This window comes from Equus asinus, chromosome 12 (assembly GCF_041296235.1).
Source record: "Equus asinus isolate D_3611 breed Donkey chromosome 12, EquAss-T2T_v2, whole genome shotgun sequence".
Classification (NCBI taxonomy): domain Eukaryota; kingdom Metazoa; phylum Chordata; class Mammalia; order Perissodactyla; family Equidae; genus Equus; species Equus asinus.
In genome coordinates, this window is record NC_091801.1 from 10,200,803 (window position 1) to 10,227,079 (window position 26,277).

Consider the following 26,277-nt stretch of genomic DNA (forward strand, 5'->3'; position numbering starts at 1 on the left):
TTCCATCTTTCCTCATGTTTACTTCCTTATTAAAAAGTGGTCCCCTTAGCCATGGCAGAGACATATTACATTTTCAATGCAAATGTATTAATCTGGATAAACTCTATATTAATTCTTGTACTGCACAGAGCTATAATTTGGATTATAATTAATCTAAAGTGGCACTAGATTTAAATGACAATATAAATGAGGCATTAGCAGGCTTTTCTATTATGAATGAATATTCAACAAATATAACTTGCATATTGCCATGTCTCATTTGGAGAGCTCCAGTCCTAGAGATTAATATCAGCAATACAGCACAACAGCTTCCACAAACGCAGCCTTCCTAACGTGTGTTAATTCCTTCCTGCCTCAAAAATTCCACGTGAAAGTGGGGTCATACTGTTTTCCCATCTAACACATGAAGACAGTGATTAATCTCTAAGTTTGCCGGTATTTTTGACATTTATAACTGACATAAGGCAAAAACAACATACACATAGTGGTTATACAATCACTAGAATTATTTACAAGGAAAAACTTCACGTAATAATTTTTTCACCTAATCAGATTCAATTTAGAAAGCAGAAAACTTTGCTGAAACGTCATGTTAGTTGTCAATAAGAAGAGATGACTTGAAGTCTGCAAGGTTTCAAGGCTAAATATTTGCATCTCAGTAATTGCTTTTAGTTGGTTCTTAAAGTCCATTTTTATCCCTATAGATATACCTGGGGAGGCATTTCTGCAGGGATAAAAATTTGTTTTAAACAACTACCATTATGCAATGCTCTGTATCCTCTCAGTTGCCCGAGTCCTGTCTAGATGATACAATTAGGCGCCCAAGAAAGGACAATAACTCATCAGCCCATTAGGGAGTGATCGAGTCCATTATTTATGCAGAGCAGTAAACGGTGCTGGTGGAGATAGAGCCCTGCATCCAGGGTATGTTCCAAAAGAGACTCTTCCCTCAATGGTAAGACTGGAGCCATTTTCAAGAGATTCCTAGGATCCATTCTTTACAAGGTATTAGATATTTAAAACCAAGTATAATGTCATATACCTAAGTACTACTCAATGAACACTACGGTGTTATCTGTGTGTATTACACATCTCCTAAAGAATGGGGGAATATACTCTGCAATCTCTTTTGATACAACTGTAAGAAAGACACCACTGAATGCAGACAGAATCCTGCCTTCTCTGATCTGGTCAAGCAGCTAGCCTTGATGAGGTCCATCCTATAGAGTGAATAAACTGACAACCTTGCTATTGCTCATTCCTTTCAAAGGAGGTTTAGATGACACTACCCTTGACCTTACCGGAACACAAGGTACTTCAAATTCCTTGTCAGTAACCCTAGGAACCAGCTTACTAATATACAGCTATGGCATCTTTTTCACATTGCTTTAGGCTCCATACCAACCTTAGCTCCTCTTTTTAAATCAAATTAGAATCATATGTCAGCCACCATATCCTGGATGCAAATTTAAATGGCGCGTTTCTCACTGGACTCCTGAGAGAAATTTAGCATTGAAGGGTGTGGGGCAGGGAGCAGAGAGGCCCTTCAAATAATTTCTGAAGGGAATGTAAATCTTAGATATGCAAAGACTGAATTACAAATATGGGATAACTCAGGTTTAAATAAACTTGCACGTAAAAATGATATTTTTTGCATGACCCAATGTCTTCATAGTGAAAACAAGCTTCTTTATATGCGGCTGTCACTGGAATTCAAGGGAAAGATAGATGACTACCTGAAACTAATAGGCTTGAACCCGTTTCAGCACTTCTTCTGCTTCAATGAGTCCAACATAATAAAACTAGGTATAGCGTGCAGCAAAAGTAGCCAATGTAATATTCATTGCGACCATAGATTTCCATCTCATACATACAAAGCATGGATGAAGTCATATATTTGCCAAATCAAACACAGAAAAAGCCTTAGGTATCCACACCAGATGCTGGCCTAGGGTTTGTTTGTGCACAAGTAAATGTCATGACACAAAGGTTTGTTTTCAAAGACAGTAGCTTTCATTACTGGGATTTGTCTATTCTAGAAGATCAAAATTACCCAGCACCTAATCCCTTTTCAATGATATTTCCTCTTTCTTAGGCTGAATCATCTGTAAACTTTTTCACTGGATTTGTTTGAAATGCCTCAAATAGATGCCCTTAAAAAGGGCAAATTCCTGAGTAGAAGTTGCAAAAAAGCAAGGAAAAATAACATTTATTTTTAGGGTTACGTGGTTGGGGGGCGGCGCATGTGATTGAATGAAAAGATTCAAGTGATATCTAATCCTGTGCTTATGAAAAATTAATATGCCATCAGAGGCATCACAAGTATAGCGAAGATTAATGAAAGGCGCTTAAAAAATTACAAGCACACAAACTGATTTGATTAAAAAATAATCTCGCTGGTCGTCCTGTAATATTCTTCAACTTATCCACATCTATTCTGTCAGATGGTTATGATTAAAAATAGGTCAATGGGAGGCTACTGATAGAAATCACATGGAAAATGCACATGCAATGAATAGTAGTGGGAATGTTCAGACAGTTTAAAATGAATAAAAGCTTTTAATAAGCTTGGGAGGGGGTGAAGGAAAGGCTGATTGGAGGGAATGGAGGTGGGGGAAGGAAAGGTTAAGGATTTCAGCATCTTACCAGAGTCTTTATTAGAGTTTTTGCCTTCACTATTGTCTCTCTCACTTGTGTCTTTCTCATCATCCTCTGCCACTGCTGTAGGTTTGATCGCTCCTTCTGCCTCCTCACTTTGTTCTTCTGTTAAAAGAGGCAGACCAGTCAGTAGCATTCAAAACCCCAGCAAAATGCACACGAAAATAAACGAAGTGACCATTTAAAACCGTTGTTCTTTATGAATCACCTGCAGACATTCATTCCCAAGAAAGAACAGAAATTTATTCAAAAGTCTGCGTTAGAACCCGCTGACTATTTCAATGCAAATTTTTATCTAAAGCAAGTTCTTTTATATCCGTTGAGAAAATGTGCCTCTACTAAATTAAAACAAATCATTTTAAGTACAGATTAAACAAGAAAGCTTTAAAAATGGGAGTCAGGCGATTCTGTCATTTCAGGAGTAGAACCTTCTAAACAACATGGACCCACTGTTCCATGCACTTGTATAGATGGCAGAACAAATCAAATTCTTAGAGAAATTTCCTTGTGAAATAATGTGATAACGATGGGTTAAATGTAAGACAGGTGTTATTCCTGCCTTCCATCCCCAGACCCCAGAGGAATTCTTTGGGATTTGTCAGTGTAAGGTCTCAAAACTTCAGTGACATTGGGATTTTTTGTTTTCTATAGGGGGAGCTGTGCAGGGCCTAGGATATAAGACGGTGTACTTCTCTGACAACCACATCACCCCACACCTCATTCACGGGTTCACACCAGCTAGATTACATGGAAATCCTCATAGTAACTCAACCCGATTTAATTATTCTGTAAATCTTAGCTATGCTGCTGCTGGTGGATTAATCTGTTTATGCAGTTAGCCTCTATGCTGGGTCTGTGTCGCACTAATCCGTGAAAGGCCCACTGTTCTCTTTCATCCTGTGATCATTTGTCTCTCACTGTGCTGATGTCACATTTTAATGAATTTTTAGCAATCTGAGTAATGCCAGATAACCAGGCTCGCAACTCCCCACAGCATGCCATGCTGTTTTCATTGCAGCACAAAAAATAAAAACCATATTCTCCTGTTCAGGTAGGAATTACATAAATTAGGAGAAGAAGCTAAAATGGGATTTGAAGCACCAGGCTGCTCAATTTCATAAAATCTTTAATGACCATATAAATTAACCCTGGAAAGGCAAAAGGTCATCGACACACATTTGCATACACTCTTCTATTTGCTTTTGATAAGCAGAGCTTTTATGCAGAGAACATGATACAATTAACCCTTCAATAACCAGACAAAACGCTGCTACGGACATTTTAAGTGTCAAGCATTAACTGAAAATTACACACTGCATAAAATTTTCATTGCAAATGCTATAGTGATTGAAAGGGGAAATCGTGGCCCTCTCCATACCCCATGTTTTATTAATAACGTTCTGACAGCAGAATGAAATATCCACTGTCATATGTAGCAGCTGAGCACAAAAAAAAAAAAAAAGAAAAGAAATCGCTATTTAGTGCCTTACTTGCTAGCCATGCTCTGCAACTGTGGAAGCAGAAAACAACAGAAGGGGGCAGTTTGGGGCTTAATGGGGGAAACTCCCAAAACCTAAGGGGGAAAAAAGGACATTTAATACACTCAAACTAAGAGTTTGTCTCAACTGTGAGTCCTCAAAGGCACCATCCAAATCCATTTATTCCATAGCTGCGCTTTGCCACTGCACCAAAGCAGAGGGGAGGTCCTCTCGGAGGGTCAGGCATCTGAGGGTTTGGGGAAAGCTTCTCTTCCAGGCAGACACACATGGAAATTTTACTTTAAGAGGAGAGAATCAACACTTCTTATGGCTCTAGGCTGCTTTCACCCGTCAGTGATAATTACTGATCAAACACAGGCTCCCTCCTCCCAGCATGGGGCCGGCCTGGGTGGGGACAGTGGCCCGGCTCAGTTTGGAAGGCTGGAAAGCTGAGATCATGACTGGCTTGGGCTGTGTCCCTGCCAAGTCCACACACATGACGCGACATCCAGTGTCAGGCTCGCGACCTACGACAGCCCATGGCAATTACTTTTCAGCTCATCCTGGGGTAGAGATGCAAGGCTTCTTTGAGTAGATTTACTGGACCTTTCCCCCAGGGCTGGAAAATGAAGTGTCAGAGTACTACTGAGTGTCCTTATCTTGAGGGGACATAAAATTGTAAGGGCTATCGGAACTCACATTAATAAAACATTGTGTGTCAGGAGAAGAAAAGGAAAATTATGCAGGTACTCAAAGAAAAACTACAGTATCATCTGGGTCTCCTCAGACAGCTTTGCAGGATCTTCTTCATTTTCTAGTAAGTGTTTAAGTGTGAGAGAAATTCCCAGACATGTCCTTCTATACATCACTGTGGTGTCTGACCTCAGCCTGACCCTGGCAACAGTTTGAGAAATCTGAATGTGAACAAAGACTCTGTGTCAGCAGCAGGGCAAGACTGTGGGATAGACGCTCCCCATCAACTTAATCGCAAACAGCAGCTCTGAGGCCATAACTTCGCCGGGCTATTCCAAGCCACAACTCATAACCTCAAGAGGTGGATTTGCCCGCACGGCCTCTGCTCTGTGACTTTCTTTCCCCCTCTCTTTTCTGGTTCCTCCTTTGAAGTAGGCAGGCAATTAGTTCTAATGCTCAAGCAATTCAGACCCGTTTTGTGGTTTAGAAGGTGAAAGCTGTTTATTACAGGTAGGCTCTTTGGAGCCATAGAACTTTGCGAATTTTTAATCATGCAAAAAATAATCAAAGGGTAACTTATATACCCCATAAAGTTTCATACAAGTCAGAAAAAAAGTGACTTTCATTCTTGAGACTTTCGGAAACAAATTTGACATTCATTTCATAAACAGACTTTAGAGTCAAGAGTATTAAGGTGGAGAAACCACTTTCTCTAGAAATATTATAGGTTGGATTTGGGGTTAAGGAAGGTGTGACTACATTCTAATTTTCAAATACCACATTTCCTCAGTTGTAAAATGCTGTAAAATGTAAAATGCTTCATAGGAAAAAGATATATTTATATGTATATATGAGACACGAAATGAATTAAAGGGATGCCTTAGAACTGAGGGAAATTATATAAAATTCCATTACATAAAATTCCAAAGTAGAGATACTAAATTATATCAAATTCCAAAATAAAAATGCCAAAGCAGTTTTCATTTTCATCAATAAGATTCTTTGCCAATATATTACATGTAAGAATAATAAAAGTATTATAGCATTTCATATTTCTGTTGTATTCACAGTATATGTATTCTTAATTATTCTTTTGCCTCCTGGAATATAAAAAATACAGTATTTATTCATGTGTTAAACTTTATGATAGGAATGTACTTAAGCTTAAAATGTATATTAGGGTCCAGTAGAACCTCCCAATTTTCAGATAAATAATACATTTTTATTTCAAAATGATTCAAAACAAAAGGAAGAAGATAAAATAATACTGTAGTCTTAGATTATAGAAGTATGGTACAATTAACCTCCCGTTACATTTTTATCATGCTTAAAATGATGATCTTATAAGTTACTCTATATACATACATAAACTATATTTAAAAGTTTTTGAATGACTAGCTTAGAGCATTTTCATTTGAACAATGTAAATGATGAGAAAATCACTATTAATTTATCTATAAAATTATAACTGCAATTTCTAAGCAAATCTACTTCAGTGATATCTCTCTGATCTAAGCACCAGCCAGTTGTGCTCGGTTCCCAATGCTTTATTACACAGTTGGGTTTGGGAACCCTCTGAATCTTGTAAGGAAAACACTGCATACTTTTTAAGCCCATGGAGTAAGCATTTAAAGAGGAAGCAGAGAAGAGTAACTTCAACATCTTTAGCTTTATATATTGAGCATCTCTTCATGACAGCCATCTTGTAAGAATTCTTGCTTGGACTCCTCCATTGTCTCCTGTCCAGCACCCCCGCACCTCCAAATCTATCATCCATATGATCTACTTAAATGTGATTTCCCTACTCGAAATCTTTCAGTGACTCCCATCACTTACAAAGAAAAAGCTCAATCTTCTGTATGTGGCAAGGTACCTGGTCCTCGTCTACATTCCAATCTCATCTTTCTTCACTTCCTACCTAGCATTTAATGCTTAAGTATAATCTTCTCAAACTCTAGGGCATCAGAATCACCTGGAAGACTTATTAACACAGACTGCTGTGCTCCACCCCTGGAGTTTCTGATTCCGTGGGTGCAGAGTGAGGCCTGAGAATTTGCACTTCTAAGTTTCCAGGGACCACACTATGAGAACCACTGTTGTAGAAATACACAACTGTTATTAATGCCCTCTTCCTCCTTATAAAACATACCATTATATTTTCTTGTCTTTCCTAGAACCACTTTTCTCCACTATATAACTCCCACTTTTCCTTCAAGCCCAGCTTGGGAAATATCAGTTTCATCACCGGTAAAAATGGAGTTAATAATACCTACCTCATAAGTTTGTTAGAAGATAATGTATAAAAACCAGTCAGCATAAAGCTTAACACAAAATAAGTATTAAAAAGTACTAGCTGCATTACTACTAATTGCTTCTTTCTCCAAAAAGTCTTCCCTGAATGTTAAACTAGTATCAATGTTTATGGATAAGTTTTATTTTTTTCTTTTTCTTGTGCATTGATGTCAAACCACTTACCCTATATGTGGAAACTACTACTTCTCCTAATAGATACACCTGTACCAAAAACAGTGAATATCTTATTTATCTTTTTGCCAAAAACACCTGGATTGGTGCCTGAAATACAGTAGGCAGGCAATACACGCTAGTTGGAACATTGAATTGAATTTAGAAAGCAAAATTCAGAGAAGAAAAGGAGGAGGTCAAAAGCAATGCTGTTTCTCTATTCCCCTTCAATAAAACTTCAAAGGAGCATTGGTTTGGTTTGAGTCTGGTTTGCATTTTTTTTGCATTTTCTCTTTCTACTAAATCACATTCATTATTCAACCCTCTCAAGAGTGGCTTCACACCAACTGCTCTTCTCAAAGCCGCCAATGACTTCCATGCTGCGAAATCCAACAGTCACTTTTCCGTCTACATCTTACTTAACTTTCTTTGCTCAACAGATATTAGTACTCTCTTCTCCTTGAAAAAGTTCGCTCTCTTGAATTTCATTCCATGGGACTATCGCAGTTTTCATCCTACTTCTCTGAAAGTTCTTCCTTATTCTCTTTTGCTGAGGCCTCCTCCATTAAGAATCTAAATATTGGAATGTTTCCAGTGTTGGTCCTAAGCCCTATTGTCTTCTCTTCCTACTTCTCTATCTACAAAAAAGAACGTTTGATTTGAGGAAAAATAACGATCTCCCTAGATAATCTCATCCAGATCCATGGCTTTAAAATTTTATATCTCCATTTGGATGTTTAGAAGATATATCAAACCTAACATGCCCAAATCAGAGCTCTCGACCCCCCTTAACACACCTCCTTCCGTGTCTCCTCAGTCTCCACCATCTCAGTTAATAGTGCCACCATCCACCAAAAGCAAGAGTCCTCTTTGACTCTTCTCTTTCCGTCTTATACACGTACAAGCCATCAGAAAGTCCCATTAATACTAATTGCAAAATATTTAGTATAAACTACATCCATCTACTTCTTTACATTTCCATTGCCAGTACCCTTGATTGCTTACTGGTATTTTGAAATGGTCTCATAACTAAGATTTGCTCTTGCTTTCCTACAATTTATTCGTTACATCCTAATAAAATAAAGCTGTTCTGTTTCAACCCTGCCATGGCTTCCTATTTCACTTAGAATAACATATCAACTCCTTACTGTGATTGAAATGATCAGGGCTTTGTCTTCCTTTATGACTTCACCTTATGCTGCTCTTCTCACTCACTGATCTTTCTTCGCGTTAGCCTTCTTTCCTTTCCAGGAATAGGACCAACTTCTTCCCACCTGTCTGGAACCCATTTCCCCAGACTCTGCTTAATTGGCTCCTTCTCATTATTTAGGACTCAGCTCACCTGTCATTTCCTCTGAGAACTTCTCTGGCCACTGCTTCTAAAGTAGTGCATCACTGGTCACATGGTGGGGTCCTCAGACTGTAGTGGGAACTGCTATCACCTGGAGGGCTCGTTAAACCACAGATGCCCCATCCTCAGTGTTACTGATTCAGTAAGTGTGAGGTGGGGCCCAAGAATCTGCATTCTTACCAGCTCCCAGGTTGTGCTGTGCTGCTTGTAAAGGGATCATACTTCGAGAACCTCTGCTGTAGCACATTATCTCTTTTACTTCATCACATTTATTGCAATCTGAAAATAACATTTGTGTAGAAATATTGTCTAAAACTGGGGAAACTCATTTGTCTTATTCATAACTCATGTCCAGCAATCCTTGTATTTTGAGTGAAATTGATGATTCCTAGTTTTCTTACTTGGGGTAACCAGGTCTATGGTATGATATCAACTGAGATGGAGACAACAGAAAAAACAGGTAGGCATAAAAGAGAAGTCCAATTTGGAACTCGTTATATTTGACTTCTCTGTGGAACATCTCCATGAAAATATCCAGAAAGCATGGAAGTATCTAAATATAAAGCTTCTCAGAGAGATTGAGATGAAGACGTAGATTTTGGTGTCTCTGTTTACAAAACAATAAAGAAATGTATTGACAGGGAATGGTCTCTCTTTGGTTTGACATTTTCGTCACAGTCCTCATTTTTGCCTTATTACTTCCAATCTGGTCATTAATGAAATCTTTTGATTGGCTTGAGGTGGGAGAGGGGAACTGGGTTTATGTTATTTTATCTTAAATATGCTCTCTAGTTTTCTAGGGAAAAATAACATATAAAATAAAAAAAGCATTCATGAGACATGCATAGGTGAAGGTAAACTTAATTTTGAAAAAATTTTTAAGAGGGAAGTCCTGACTTTATATTGGAGGAATGTTTTTACTTGCAAATTTTTTTTAAGTATTTCAATCCCCCATTATGAATGTGAAGGACTTTTTATAATCATTTTTTTCTATGTAGCACATTATTATTCCAATTGTATAAATCTGGAGACTGGGATCACGCTTATATAAGCAGAAATAATGAGGTGTGTTATAGCAATGTGGGTGAATTTCCTCTTAAATTATCTGAATATAATGCAGCTAAGAAAGCAGAGCCGTCATTTTTTAACATACATATACACATGCAAAGCATAGGGTTGACTAAATGTGTTGACATGGCCGTACAAAATCCAATCAACTCATTAATGGCCAAAAATAACTCCACTAACCAGGTCGTCTGACTTAGGGAAAAATAATATCGAGCAAAAATAACTCCACCAACCAGGACGTTTCACTCGGGGAAAAATAATATCTGGATTATTGCCTTATACTTTGTATAAACCTAACCATTCAGGTCAAACTTCATAGTGTACAAATGCAGATGTGAGAAATTGTCCAGCAGAAGTTACTTAGCTCTTTGAGAAGTTACTTTACATACGCATCCAAATATTGGATATGTTTGATTTTGCTTTTAACTTACTTGTATAAGGGATCTGACCAGATGTAATTAGACCAGTTCCAGAGATACATTTATTACATAAGTTATGAAAGTAACAAATGGAACTCATTTAGGACAGACAAGGTTTTGGGAAGGAACAGATCGGTTACCTGAGCTTACTCTCAACTGCTGCTCAGCAAGATCATCCTCACAGGTCCTGGCTCCCAAAGAGGCAGTTTCTGCAGAGGACATCAGAGGGAGAGGTAATCAGCATATCGCATCCAGCTCTGCACTTGCAGCCAATGTCACAAGAACCCCAAATCTGGCCTTCAAAGACATAAGCATCAAGTGAGTCTCCAGGGCACCCTACATCCCAGTGAGCCGTGGTCGGCAAAGGAAGTCAAGGAGTAGTAAGCTTAGATCTAATTCTCAGTGATCAGCAGCACACACCAAAGACAATAACACAGATAAAAGACGGAAGCAGGAAAGGCTTACGCTGATGTTTACCTCTTGGATATCTGGCCAAGTCTACATTATAGGATTATGTGTTATAACGACAATGGCACATTACATAAATCATGAGGTTACTTTGACTTCTCTGTCAAGGTATCAGAAGAGAAAAAAAAAACCCTCAACATATGATAGCTGATGTGAGACACCAAAGCAAAAAAACAAGCGCTTGAGGAAACCTGAAGAATATGTCCAAGTCATCAGTAAATCCACGTGTTTATTCTGATCTTTTATTTGAGCTACAGAGCAGACGTGCCAACAATGTCCTGGTTTGCGAAACTCAACCCCCAACACAAATCATTATTTGCTTCTAACTCCATTCGTCTTTTGTGTTCCTTGTTGTAGGGAAATCTATAAAAAACAACGAGACCTCAGAAATCACCATCAACACCTCATTCTTTCTCCACACCGAGTCATCATATGCTGTTGATTCCATTTACCATGTCTCTTGTCATGTGTTTCTCTGTTCCTCTGTCATCGTCTCTTTCCTGACAATTTCAATAGCTCCACAACAATCTCCCTGTCTCGAATTCCTTGTCTTTCCAATCTAATCTCTCATAATATTTCAAGCGCTATCTTTCAAGAATACAGAATTGCTTGAGTACATGGCCCTACCACTTTCTAAGTATGGGACCTCAGGTATATTACTTAATCTTTCTAAGCCTCAATTCCCTCATTTGTAAAATGCAGATGTAATTGTATAAGTAAGCAACAATTGTGACAGAAAATAATACAAACAAAGGTAAAAAGTGATATTGTCTTCAAAGTGAGAAAAGGCCAGAACTTACTGAGAGGTTAAAAAAGTTGTCACACAATTCTTATACTGCCAAAGAGACTCACGTTTATCTAATATTTCCAGGTAATAGAATCTCTGGTTGATTCTGAAAGCTTTAATTAAACAAATAATTAACCTTGAAAATAGATGTGCATACCAAGGCACTATCATTGCATTTACTAATTGTTTTTCCTGCTATGTACAAAACCTTTGGCCTTTGGTGGTAAACTATTTAAAAACAATACAATCATAATAAACAGTCAGGGCCCTCTCCTCAAAAACAGCAATGAAAAACCACTATGTTTTCTTGTAACTATATTTTAAATTAGTCTTGAAAGGAAGAATTTATCCTGAGTCCTTGCTTATAAATCCAAGAATAACTTCCAAATAGATCACTGTATTGATGCCCATCCAAGATGTCACTCAAGAAGCCCACCTCCTTCCTCTTGGCAACCTCTCATCTCTTTATGCCTTGATCAATCTTGTTCCTTTTACTTTTTGAAGGTCTTTCTGTTCTTCTCCTGTTAAACTCTCATTCTTCCCGCAAAATCCAAAGCAAGTGTCACATCCTCTGTGCTCCCACGACAATTAGCTTATACACACGTTTCAGCACTCATCATGTATTGTGATAATTGTTTACATGATCCATGTGTATTTCCCCAATAAATTGTGAGTTCCTCGAGAACTTTCATCTTCACAGAGTCCCAACTAAGGACAGAGTGAGGCTTATCGAAGTCATCTCGGGCACTTTTATTCAAAATACTAATCTACACCCTATATCCTGAAACAAATGCATCTCAAGATGAGAATTTTACAAAAGCTTCTCAGAGGCCCCAGACTCTAAATTCAAAGCTCTTTCAATTACACCAAAAACAGATACTAATTCCTGTTACACATATAAAAATGCGTGCAAAACCATCATCTTTCCCTCTTTTCTAGCACAAAATACACAATTTATCAAAGAATCCTTACCATTCCATACACACACGCATACACACACGCACCCACACTTCAAAGAATCAAATAGACTTGTTCAAAGTTATTAGCAGCACCTAAGTGAATTTGACCAAATGACTGTAGTCCTTAAAGATGCACGAAAACAAAAATAAAACAACAACTTACTAAGTTTATATCTGTGCCAGGTACTATGATAAGCTATTTGTGTAAAAACAGTCATGTGATCCTCACAATAAAATCATGAGGCGATTATTAATCCTTATTTACAAATCAGGAGACTTGGGCTCAAAGAGGTTAAAGGAACTTGCCCCAGGTCACCAAGTTGGAAAGTGACAGAACCTAGAACGCAACCCAGGTCAGCCTGGTATAAAAGTCTGTGAAATTTTGGATGTGTCCAGTTGTAATACTGTGATATTTAAGAGCCTGTAAAGGTTTTCCTATCCTTGTGAAGGCCAGAAACCAAGTGAGGAAAAAAAAGAAGGAAAGTTTTCACTAGTCCTGCTAAAATTCTGATATTTCATAAAAGATTTACATTCCTTGAATATAAATGTAACCAAATAATAGTTTGGTGCCACACTGAAATCATTTCATTTGATAATGATTCAAGGAAATGTACCAAATGTCAAAACCAGAAACTGTTATTTAATCTCGCAAATTAGGTTACGTGGCGTTTGGAGACCGCTCCAATGAGAGCGGCTTATGCAAATAATTTTATAAAGGAATGTAATTCAGGATGCCACAGAATTCTTTTTAGATTCTCAACAGTGTTGCTCCCTTTATACAAATGATATAAATATTTTAATCAGGAAGCTTTTAACTTATCAAACGAACTGATTAATCTATACTTTTCTGCCTGTGTAAAATGAAATGTTTAAAATCTCATAAGGATACACAGCGTCTTTCAATATTTCACTTTAATAATTGCTTTGTAATAACAAATCTGACTGCTGTTAACACGATCTGTCTCCTTCACTGGTGACTTAATTAGATTACTAATTTGTGTTCTCTAGCACCTGACCTTTCTGGTTTAATACTATTAAAAAATAATACCACTGACTTAGTTTATCCAGTATTCTACTCTCATCCGTCAATTTGGGGATGATCACACATTTGAAAATGGTACCAAATTGCTCTATTTTTATTAACACAACACGAGAGTAATTGGCCGCATTGTCTGTGGAACAGTGTATTGATCACCACAAACACCATCACCAACAGCAACGTCTTACAGAGTCTTTGCTCTGTGCCAGGTACTGACCGACTCCCCTTATATCCGCTAGGACACCCCTAGCAAGCAATGGAACTATATGATTTGAACCCACATAGTTTTATTTCAGGACTAGTTCTCTTAACCACAATGCTATACTGAGCCATATTTTTAAAATCCTAAAAGCAGCTTTCTTTTTGATTCTACAGGGATTTCTCAAGTTCATTTTTCTCATTTGGCCTGAATTCTGCTAACCACCTATTCCCATAGCCTAACCCAAATGGTTACATCTCCAATGACAACACTTAAAACCTAAACTGTAATGTTCCCTTCCCTTTAATTATGAGAATTCAAGTTCTCGCCACAGCTCTGTCTCATGTCCTTGCACTGCCACACCTACTCACAAGCTTATCCATCTCGTGATTCCTTTTCATCCTTCCCCTCCCTTTTACAAATAATATTGACTCTGGCAAGTAAACTGATAACTTTCAGGCATTTAATCTTAGTTCAAGTATTATCAAGTTCTCATCTGGCAAATCTTCTTTTTTTCCCTGCTAATTGGAATAATATGTTTTACAAACTATAATCAATACAAATCTAATGATCAGGGAAAGATCTGGAATTTTTAATTTTTTTAAACAGTCTAGGTACATAAACAGAGAATTCTAAGTTTAAGATTGCTTGTTGCAATTTGGGAGTAAATCTAGTCCAATCTACACTTGATCACAACAGCCATGTGCTTTTTATATTCTTATCAGCAAAATTTGGGAAGCATTTGGCACAAGTTCAGTGCAAACTGGAATTTTTGAAATAATGCGTGAACGTTTAAGCTGCCAAATATAGTACTGAGACAGTATTTGTCTGAGACAAAACTTCCACATCTCACCCCCTTCCACCGATTGGCTAATACGTTAAAAAAATAAAGTATATCACTATTTTTGGCAAAATGTTTAGCACATATAATGAAAAATATACTACGAAACAGAATAAATATTAAGTCAACTGGTCTCAAGTAATAGAGAGAAAGAAAAACCATTTTCTGTAGTCCTAAGTGACATTTTGAGTTCCACTTTACTTCCATTCATTAAGAAAAAAATGAGCCTAATTCTTATTTTTTAATTGGGGAATAAGACTACATTCTAAAAGAGAGTCCACAAGTTTCACAACCTTTCTAGCTCCTCCTCCCCATTTAGAAGCCCCTCACACCTCAAGCATAGCTCTGTGACTCAATGTAAAAGGATATTTTAGAGACTGTGAATACAAAAGAGAAGATATTTGCAGTTCTCTAAATTTCAAAATAAGCGAATATTTGTTAAAAACCTGTTAAGAGCTAAGTGTGTAACATGCACTTCCGTACTCAATGCTCGCAGTAAATCTGTAACAGAAATACCATTGCTTTTGTGGAAGAGATAAGATATCAGAGCTCAGATATTTTTAAGTAATTTTTTTCCAAAGGCACCAAGCGCAGAGGTAGGATTTGGACTGAGCCTGTCTGACGCCAAAGCTCTGTATTCGTCCCCTGAACAGTGCTGCCTCCAGGCAGCCCCCAGGACTCCTGGGCCGGGAAGTTTAAAAACTTTGAATTTCCTACCTCCTAAGAAAACAGCTCAAACTCCTTCAAAGCAAATCCATCATAACAAGATCAATATTTGGAAGAACACGTCACATTCAACATTTATTACAATCTTGGTAGTTTACATTTTAATAAAGACTTCTGAATTTGCCTGTGCGTTACAAAAGGGAAGCCTGTTTTCAGATGGAGCAAGTTTGCAATTAAAAATGGTTTCAAGTGGTCTACGCCATCCTTTTCCTATGTGGATACAAAGAGTGCTCTTCTAAAAAGCTGCGCAACTCAGCATGCTACCAAATGGTTTTGAGTAACCAAGCAACATCATCTTTGTTGACCTGCAGGGCTTTCTCTTAAATTATTTCTTCTAGGCAGTAATAGATTGAAACGCATTGGATGCTCCCGTGTCAATTATCTGAATGGGGCTGCATTTATAATTTTTTATTTTCTGGCAGAGTAAAGCTCCTTTGCCCTGCCCTGTCTGGTTTTACCCAGAAGTTCTTTTTCTATAGTAAGGGAGTAGTATCTCCTGGGGCCTCTAGGCCAGGAATGTGTGATCACTTCTTTCTGCTTCTTGAATCATCTATGACCTCAGTGTAATGGGACCTCAAAAGAATTTAATAAATTCCTGATATCAATTAGTTTCAATAAATTACTCAAATATCTTCTTAATGCCTCATATTTTAAAGTGCTCTTACTGGAATATTTTTTCTTAAATTTGCTAATTCCTAATACATTTCTCCATATGAGATTCTCCACATCTGATTGTTTTGAAATCAAAAGATTGAACATCTAATATCATAATTTAGGGATTATATCATGTTCCCTTCTATCCACCAGTTGCCCAGTTATCCAGACTTAAGTCCTTCGAGGATTTGTCACAATCTTTCTTTACATTGTCTAAAAACAATTTTCATTCCTTAGCATATTTTGTTGGCTTTGCTAGGTTGCTCATCAACATAAGATATATCTCTAGTCCACACACTCATCCCCACCCTACCCAAAAACAGCCTATGTTCATGCGGAGCACTGGCGATTTATTTCAACACTTTGCTCCGCATCTCATAGCTAGGTTTCAATCCATGAAAACATTTACTTTCTACTCCACAGATCCCAAGTTTTCTGAATAGCCTCAAACTAGATCAAAAGCCTTTTGAAGTTATTTTTTAAAATAGAAAAGAAAATACATGTTTATCCAATAGTGCATCTTTATCACTGTTTCCTTTAATGCTTTCAAAGACTCCTTATGAGGGTATTCTTTACCCTCAGGGAAGTTGCATTTCTTAATCTCAGTCACATTATTTGGTTCTCAGGAGCTTCTAGAACTTCTCTTACACTTTCACCTCAAAGACTTTCGCAATGATAGCTGCCTCCCTCTAAGACGGCATTGTTCTAAAATTACTACAACAAATATAGAGATGAATCAGTTTCACGATTTAAAAAAAATGTTTTCTGTAGTGATTTCAGAATTCCCAAGATTTTATTTCAATCACTTTCCAGGAGATACTTGGACATACTTCTTTGGAAGCATTATCCACGAAACCATATTCACTCTGGCTGTGGAGGACCAGAGAATGTAACCCAGTGTTGAAATAACGGTCAATTTTTTTTTTTTTTTTTATCTATCTGAGATTCATTCTCTTTGCTTGAAATTTTGAGCAAGCGAAGGTAAAAGGTGAGACATCAGTGACATAAAAATCGCCTACTTCAGCTATAGCTGGTTGGCCATTAGAAGCCGGTGTTGTTCAAAAAACTATTTCATTAGGAGAATATTGACCACACCTACGTGTATGTTTGTGCTGGGGAACAAAAACATGCACTTAAGAACAATATACGCTCGGGCTTGAACCCCAGCTCCTCTGCTTCCTAGCTAGTGGACCCAAGTTACTTAGCCCCCCTGAAATTCAGGATCCTATCTGTGAAAATGGAAACAAAAATACCCAGACTTCAGGATGTAATAAGGAGGAAAGTTAATGAACATAAAGCATCTAGGACTGAACAAGTAGTAGTTGGACTCATGCACGGTTCTTTCCTGGCTTTGGTCTATCCTGCTGAATACAAGTTATTCAAAGAAAAGACTATGCCAATTTGGTATTATGCCTTTTTAGATTATATTTATACTTGACGTATTCTCTGTCCATCAGTTAAGTTAATGTTTCAAGCCCTTAGAATACCACTATTATTTGTGTAGATATTTTGGAAATAGCAAATGTTAAAAAGACTAAACTTTGGTTTCCTAAGCAACATAGTTTGAAAGCTTTTTTTAAATCCTTAAGCAAATCTTACATATGCTACAATCAAACTGGAATGTATACCAAGATGTAAAGAGTGTTCAGTTCACACTGGTTTGGCCATTTACAAATGTTATAGTGAAGAAGATGAACCCTAAAGGATCGGGAGTGATGTACAAATCAGCCCTAGGTTCTCTCCGGTGAGAGAGGGATTCTCCCCTCCCCTCCTCAAAACCCCACCATGGACCACCTATTAAGAGGAAAACTTACCAAGAAGTCACAATCTCATAATATATGGGTCTGCAAATGTGGCAGTCTCCAAAACTCTAAAAATCTCCCTTTGTACACAAACATTGGACTTGAGTAATTTTCCAGATTATTCCTTGCACTGCAGTCACCTAAATCCTATGTCCTACCGAACACATCATCAAAGCACAAAACATATGTTTTTGCTCCAAAGCTATGCATAATGAATCAAGGATAATATTTTAGAGCTTTCACAAAGGCAAGTTAAGTGGGAAATATATGAAATAGGAATTAAAACTCTGGATTCAATCTGTGTAAAACAGATCTATTAACATTTTGGAGCCAGTCTTCTTGTTGCGAAGTGGAGATAAAATGATCTCTTCTGCTTGCCTCACCAAGCCATTGCAAGGATGAAAGGTAACTGCCTGTTATCAGCTCCTCCAGGTGATCATGCAAAACAAGAAAATACAATCTTTGTACTACACTGTGTAAATATCTAATATCTTAAGTATGCCGACATAGAATGCACCACTACTACTTACGACAAACCATTCTATACAGTTATATATATGGGAGAAATTACTGCTTCCCATGTGCAGGCTTATTTATTTCTGTGAATTATATAAGGCCATAAAAGAAAACCTCAGATGACTAGATCAATTCTTTTTATCAACACTATAATTGTTGAAATAAATTTACCATTAACCTAAGACGCAGAAAACTTTCCTAAGCTATATGTAAATAATCCTTGGGTTTTCATCCTTTGGAGTTTTCTACATTTCACCACATTAGGAAAGGTCAAATTTATATAGTCATATACCTCGAATTACACTTAAGAGAATTGACCTAGGCACTGATGGATACAAATATAAGTGAAATAAATCTGGAAAGGGAAAGTTAGTGAAAGTATGCATAGCCCAAGAAAAGGAAGATTAGAAAGGCTAGGTTGGAGCCAAGAATGAAAAACGTACTATTGAAACCTGCTATGAATTTTCAAGACAATGCTTATGCATACCCATGAAATGCTTATTTAATAAGTCATTCATTAATGAGCAAACAGATTGATGAAATTTGGCATATTGCTTTCTTTGCATTGTATTAGCAGTAGAAAAAATGGTTTCTGAGACATAGCCAATTTTTTTCTCATTTGGCTGAATGCAAGTATTGGCGAAGAGTCCCTCGATTTTGGCAAAGTGAGAGTTTTCAGCAGGGGGTGCCATGGTCATATTTGCATCTTTGGGTTCCTCTGTGGACGCAGGAATAGAGGAGGAGGAGCTTCACTGTTAAAAAAAAAAAAAGAAAGAAAGAAAGGACACTGGAACATTCACTGTACTACAATCAATTGCTGTCTAGAAGAAATCATGGGAAAAGGAAGAAGAGTGATTCCATTAGAGAGAAAAGGAATGTTAAAAAGTCATGACTGGGGTGGGGAAAAGATGATGAGCTCAATTATGGACATGAACTAGAGTAGAGCTGTTCAGCAAACACTTAAGTTTGTGGAACTAGATCTTGGAAGTGAAGTCTGCGCTGAAAATATTTGGAAGCAGTAAGAACTAACACTTGTGAGTAAAGGACGCTTCTCAGGAAGAACACATAGAGTATGGAAGAAGAGGGCTGAGGACAGAACTCCCAGGAAGGGAAATTAAGAAATAAGTGGCATTGAAGACTACTGAAAGGTGATAAAAGATAATGACAGAGAACAAAGAGGTAGGCACAGGACTGGAGGGATTGGTAAAACAGGGGCCAAAGGAAAAGAACTTTTCCAGAAGTTTGAGGCATAAGTGTAAAATTACACAGAGAAATCATGTAAAATAAGGCACTGGTGATATTGTGAGAGATGATGGTGGGTTGGACCAAAGAGGCAGTACAGGAACTGGTGTATATTTCAAAGGAGGAGTAGATAGGACTTGCCGATGGGTTTGATGAGGAAAGTGAGAGGACAAGAAGATTCAAAGATGACTCCAACGGTTTTCCCCAAGAAATCAGAAGGATGGAGATGCCATTTACAGGGATGAGGGAAAATGTAGGTGGAACAAGTTGGGAGGGAGGAGGGGATTTGGGTCTGTGGTTTAGCACATGTTTAGTTTGAGACGCCCTATTCATATATCTAAGTAAAGGTGTCAAGTGGGCAGGTGTAAGGGTGGAGGGGGAGAGGGAGGAGGAAAGGGAGGGACTGAGAGAGAGATAAGAAAGAAGGAAGAAAAGAAAGGAAGAAGTGAAGGAGGGAGGGAGGAGGAAGGAAAGGAGAGGTCAACATACAGATGGTAGTGTAGGTCCTTGAGACGAGACTGAATGAGAGCACCTAGAGAATGAGGGTCCCTGAATGAACCTAGGGTACACTCCTACACAGGGGTCTACCAAATCAAGCGACACTATGAGCAGTCCACGTCAGCAAGGAGAAGTATTTTGTCACTGACACTGTTTAGAATTGCCAGTGCATGGTAAAAATAATAATTGAACATGCTAACTTTTAGTCAGTTTCATTACTGTTTTTAAATTCCCTGTAGGGAATGCTCCCTCTTTATTGCCTGCACTGGGGTGGAACATTCCCACTGCTCCCTCCCAAAATAGGAAGGAACCAGCGAAAAAAACTGAGCAAGAACAGTCAATGATGTACGAGAAGATCGAGAGAGAACAGGGTGTAGAATGGCTAGTGAAAGGACATTTCAGAAAGAAGGAAGAGGTCAACTTGTTTAAAGCTGCTGGTTAGTCTAGTCAGATGAGGACTGGGAATTAGGCATTAGATTTGCCAAAGAACAGGTCCTTAGAATCCTTGACCAGAGCTCCTTCTGTGGAGGGGTGAGGGCAAACACCTCCTGAATGTGGGTATAAGAAAGAATGAAGATGAAGGAAATGGAGATGTTAAGTGTAGATGATTCTCCGAGGAGTTTTGCTGTAGAAAGGATCAGAGAAATGGAGGTGGATGTAGCATTTGGGAGGATTTTCTAAGTAGGGTGATGAGGAGAATGTTGGTGTAAGGACACAAATGAGCTGGTGGTGAGGAAAAATTAACGACACAGAAGAGAGACAGGCAGTGACAGGTGTCATAGATGGATCTCAAAGGATTTCTGAAGAACAGTGGGAATGGGGATAGAAGTCAAATCACCACAGAAGTCACTGGAAGTTAGGCCAGGACTCACCATGCTGATGAAGTTGGAGACTATCAGGATCATGACAAGAAATGAGGAGGAGAGTTGGAGGAGTAGGAAGGACAGAGGAGAGGAAAGACGTGCCAAAATGAATGAGGATGATGCAAAACAGGGACTAGGAACAAAGGTTAGAGGCAGAACCCATTTTGTTTTAGCAAATAAAATATTCCTATTGTCTTCTAAGTGACACACCACGGCAGAAATCATTTTTGTTGAGTAAATATTTCACTTGCAATCCTGTCTAGCCATGAGCCAAGACCACTACTTTTTCACTGCATATATTATGGAGGCTACATAAGCAATAAAATTATATCAACGAAAATGAAAACCTTGCAGAACATAAACAGTTCTCTACTAAACTCTTCAACTAAGTTTTATGGCAATACTAGCACATTGTATTTTTCATAATCTTTCTAAGTTTGATCAAAAAAACTTATATATAGGGGCTGGCCCGGTGGCATAGTGGTTAAGTTCACGCTCTCTACTTCAGCGGCCTGGGGTTCACGGCTTTGCATCCTGGGCATGGACCTGTGCACTGCTTATCAAGCCATGCTGTGGCAGGTGTCCTACATATAAAGTAGAGGAGGATGGGCACTGATGTTAGCTCAGGGCCCATCTTCCTCAAAAAAAACCACAAGAAACAAAAAAAACACATACAATGCACATAGCACATGCATTTTAGGATTTCGGTACAAGAGGATGAAAAGGTAAAACGGGTTGGTGATTCAGTCCATTAAATTTGCTGTCATGACTAACTAGATAAAGTAACTCATCATCATCAATCATGTAAAAAGTGATATGCAAGCTGAAGTCACATTGCTATAAACGTCTTATGATTAAGACAAACAAAAAAAATTCTGCAAGAAATTAAATATATCACAACTCTAAACTACATGATGTTAGCAAATAGTAGGGAAAACAGAACTTTAATAAGTATAGACAACTCAGAAAAGACGGCCAGAATTCAAATACGGAAAGGTGCAAAACAAACAAAAAGCCAGAAATACAATCACCTTAAGAAAATAACAAGTATGTTGGGAGGGAGGAGGAAGCTAGTGATAAAGAAAATGAGTAATAAAAAGTAATTTATTTCTCTTTTTATTTCACTTGTACAAACTATAAATAAAAACATCTCTAATGTGGTAAGTAATTTGAGTCAACTGCAGAATTCTCTATGGAAGATTTTTAACAGTGACGTTATAAAGGATGTAGAAAGGATAGAAATATATGTTTGATCCAATAAAATGTTATATGAGAATAAATTACATTTTTTATATGGCTAATATTTCATACCCTTCCCATAAACATACATTTCTTTACCCCGATCTTCACATCTATCCTCAAGTGCCAACAGATCATGTACCACCCCGAATCCTCTAGAACTCTATTTCCTGAGTGAAGAACACTGACCTCTACTTTACAGAGGTTGCTTGCGAGGATTGGAAATATGCAGAGCTGTGTCTGCTGTTTGCAGCCACACTATGAATTGCTGAGAAGTATCTCCTTATAGTCACAAAATCAGAACGTAAGCAGGGGAGGCCAAATGGAATCAACTTTCATTTCTTCCAATTCTGCACCCCATCACCTCTGTCGTACCTCTGAAAGGGTGGTGGGGTTTTTACGGATTGGTGTCAGGCACTTTGTTCTACTTCCTCCTGCCAAATGCATAGAGGCACAATACTGTCTGACTAAAAGTCCTGTAAATAGGAATAAATGAGCTGCTAACTGATCTCTAACAAAGATGGCGCCCACGGCGAATGCTTCATTTCACCTTGCGTACAGTTCACCTCATGATCTAGTTCTGGGTTTGTTTTTATTCATGTATTCAATGAGTATTTATTGAATACTTACTATGTGCAAGATAACTCTGATAATCACATTCTGGGAGCAGAACAGAACAGTTTACAGATAGTTAAGTTTAATCAATCTTTTTTACTTAGAAAGATACAAAAACACCCTGGACTTACACTATTGCACAGTCCATAAAGTTATTCTCTATACTTATTCAGCATAAATGACATTAACAGGCTCACATAAATGTAAGCTCTAAACGGAGTCCCAACATTGTTTTATTAAAACTACAAAAGCCTCTTAAAAATCGAGATTAAAAATGACTACCTTTTTGCTAGTTCAAAAAAAACCTTTATGAACACATTACTTCTTGTTGCCACTAGGTGTTTAAAGCATTGTTTGAAAGGGGAAAAGTTGTGTCTCCCTCTCAGAACCCTGCCTTGTGCTTTCCCCCTGCCTACTTAGTCTGAGAAGTTTCTGCCAGTCACCAAGCTTCAGATCTTTGACGGAATCCTTGATTCCTTCCTTGCTTACATTTAGTCAGTAACTCTGCTTTGTGGCTTTATTTTTACCGCTCTTTTCTATTTCCTGACAGTTACTTCAGTGGTAGCGCCTTACTATGTCCACCCCAGCGACTGTCCTTGAATGAGCTTTCTGCCTCCAGATCCTTCCTACATTATCCCTCTTACACATGGCCGCCAGATCATGCTTCCTGAAACACCTCTTCAGCGACGTCATTCTTACATTCAAAAGCTTTGGTATCTTCTTATTTTCTGCCTCATCAAATCTGAACTCCTTCACTCAGCTTCAAAGACTTCCATAGTCTCAACTCTCCAGTTAATTTTTGTCGCTCTCTCCTAACTGGTCATTATTAGGCTCTCATTTTAGTTTCTTGCTTTTCAATACAATCTTATCAATTTTCTTTCATCCCTAAGTCTGAATTATATCATTTCCCCTCTCAAATCTAAGGACCACGCCTAAATAAATAAAAAAGCAAATAAATAGGCAGATGCAGCGACAAACAAATAAGACACTAGTTCATGTTCCCAATTCTACTGTATCTTCATGTCCTAATACCTCCACTAACCATAACGAATCCTACAGATCCAATGCTTCTCTGAACAGTACTGAACTTGATGAAGTTCCTTAAAATGTCATAGCTGACCTGGCTTGTTGAGTCAAGTAGGGTGATTCTGCCTTCTAGGCTAGCTTCTAAACTTCTTGAGGGCAGGGAACTTTCACTCTTCTGTCTCTCCTAAGACCAGGCCAAATGCTACACCCACAGTGGTTGCCTAAAGGATTCCTCTCAACAGATTTCTATAATCAATAATGGCAGCAAAGGAGGAGAAGCCTTAAGGTAATAGAGTTTTTTTTCTTCACTTCATTCTGATCTGATTCCAATTAATTCAGCACGTATTTGCCACCTCTGCTAGTAGATGCAAGTATCTGGTATTCGCTCTCAAAGGTAAAAAAGTTTAAAATCCTCCGGAAAGAGGCTGACCAGAGAGAAAAGTTCTTTAAGGTATATGCTAGCTGTGTTAGCAATCTTTCTCCTTTTCTTTCTCCCGTACAACTGTTATGCATTGTAGAAACGAGTTATCCTCCACTATTTTCCTTTCGCTAGTCCCTTCTTGTGACTGCCTTGTGAATATATGTCATATGCATTTAATTCTTTGAAGTCCAAGCACATTCTTGCTTGAAACAAAAGCTCTCGAGGATGAAATAAGAGGATACAATTATTACAAAATGGCAATAAAATCACCTCCCCACACTTCCCTTGAGAACCATGGTCGAGGAAGAGCTGGCTGAGAGCTGAGACAGACTGTCAACTCGACTTGTAATTTTATGATCTATGATCATTTGGACAAGAAAATATCTTCAAAGGGTCAATATCATTTCTGTAAATGGGAAGAAGACCGAGTGTGAAAAGACTACTTTGAACCAGGCTTAAAAAGAAAGAAACTTACGAGCAAATATCAATAGAACGTTTGCAATTTCTCTCTTTTTTTCCCTTTAAAAGGGCTTTTTTTTAAGTGCGGAAATTGCAGTTAAAAATTATTTTATAGCCCTTAAAATGAAAACATTTGCCTATTAAGCTCTAATGACCTACAATATTCTATCCGTAAAGCATCATTTGGCCCCCTGCTGTTTCATTTAACTTTAGCTGAACCTTTTTTTATTGCTTCCTAATCTACCCTAATTTGCCTAAACCCCTTATTTGCCATTTCTCAAACTGTTTGTTTACATCTCACTGGAAATGTGTAACAATAACAAAGGGCTTTAAGGACTAGAAGTAATGATAGATTTAGACACCCAATTTGACTTCACAGCATAAAAGATCCAAATTAACACACATTCACTCAGAGGCCAATGGGTGACAAGGGCCATATTTGGCCAGGAGATACTAAGATGAAAACAACCTCTGATGCCTTCAAGGAGGCTGAATCTAGAGGAGGAGACAGAATAGAAACAACCACCACCACGCAGGAAGTGATATGCTGGCAGTAGGAACCAAGTGTTCTTGACACAAAAGAACATAGAACAATTAACTCTGTGGGAGAAAGACGCATTAATGCAATAGGCATGTTAGTCTCTATCATGTCACGTAAAAATTTTTCTGTTTTGGGAGAAACATTTTATAGACAAATAAGACAAGGACAATGACCAGCTTCAAAAATCTTTCATTCAACCTGTATAAATAGCAGAATATGATAAAGACACCTCAAGTGATGCTCAATTGGGAAGCAGAAGCTTGGACTGCGCTACGAAGTAGCCGTGTGACCTGAGCAGGTTGTGAAACTGCTCAGTGACTCTACTTCCTCAGCTGTCAATGGGAGCTGGCCCTGGATGGGGTTTAAGGATCCTTTTCGCTTCCCTATCATCTGAACATCTGCATTTATTTTTGTCTACTCACAAGTACTTGCTACAAGGCTGAGGACAAGACCTCATAAGTTTGGACAATAATTAACCTTTCCCTCAAATACGTTATTTGTGTGTTTATATTTACAGCCTCTCTTTTCTCATTCCCTTTCCCATTATTAGTCCTTTGGTCCTTTTTGTTTGCATAGCCTTTAATGCTTTTTAAAGTATATTCACATCCATTATCTCAAGTGCTCTAACCCATGTGCTAACCACACTCCAAAGACCCTTCTCTCACTCTCTTGCTAACACATACATCTCATAACTTTCTTAATCACTCACATTTCATGTTACTCTATTATGCTTAACTCTATGCTTTTCCTCTCTCCTTTCTTCTAAGAGGAACCAGAGACATCATTTTCCAGTCCCTCTCTACCCTCTTTCTCAGTTACCCATTTTTTGAATCACTGAAGTGGATTTGTTTTGACTGAGTGCTTGGAGCCTCAAGGAGCAGAAGCACAAAGGTGACTCTGTACACTACTTCTGCCAAGTTGATTCTGGAAAACTCCAGTTTCCTAAGATGGTTTCTTCAAAAATACGATGTCCCTGTAAGCTCTTAAGTTAGCAGCTTGTACTGGGGAAAAGCTTGTCCTTGAAGCCAGGATGCCCAAGAGGCATCCATCCTACTGAGTAAGTGCATGGTCAGATTAGTGGAGTGGAGTATCAAGGAGGACAACAAACACTGCAGTGCCAGAGAGAGTGTACAGCATCTCTTGTTGAGGAATATTAATAACCTAGTGGATGCTATGGACCTCCTTCCTATAAAAATGCACATATGGATGATTTCGTAAGCAATTACAAGGGGTCATGGAATTCCTAGGCCCA

At 38.1% G+C, this 26,277-nt stretch overlaps 1 protein-coding gene across 4 annotated transcripts in view; it reads right to left on the reverse strand.

Annotated features, from left to right (window-relative positions):
- Window positions 1-26,277, reverse strand: part of ZFHX4 (zinc finger homeobox 4) — a 173,790-nt gene that overhangs the window by 21,046 nt on the left and 126,467 nt on the right. For all 4 annotated transcript variants that reach the window (XM_044765904.2, XM_044765903.2, XM_070481016.1 and 1 more), the window contains exons 5-6: window positions 10,271-10,339; window positions 2,647-2,763 (exon numbers count right to left, since the gene is read on the reverse strand). In XM_044765904.2, the coding sequence (XP_044621839.2) occupies window positions 2,647-2,763; window positions 10,271-10,339 (186 nt within the window). The remainder of the gene's footprint in view (window positions 1-2,646; window positions 2,764-10,270; window positions 10,340-26,277) is intronic.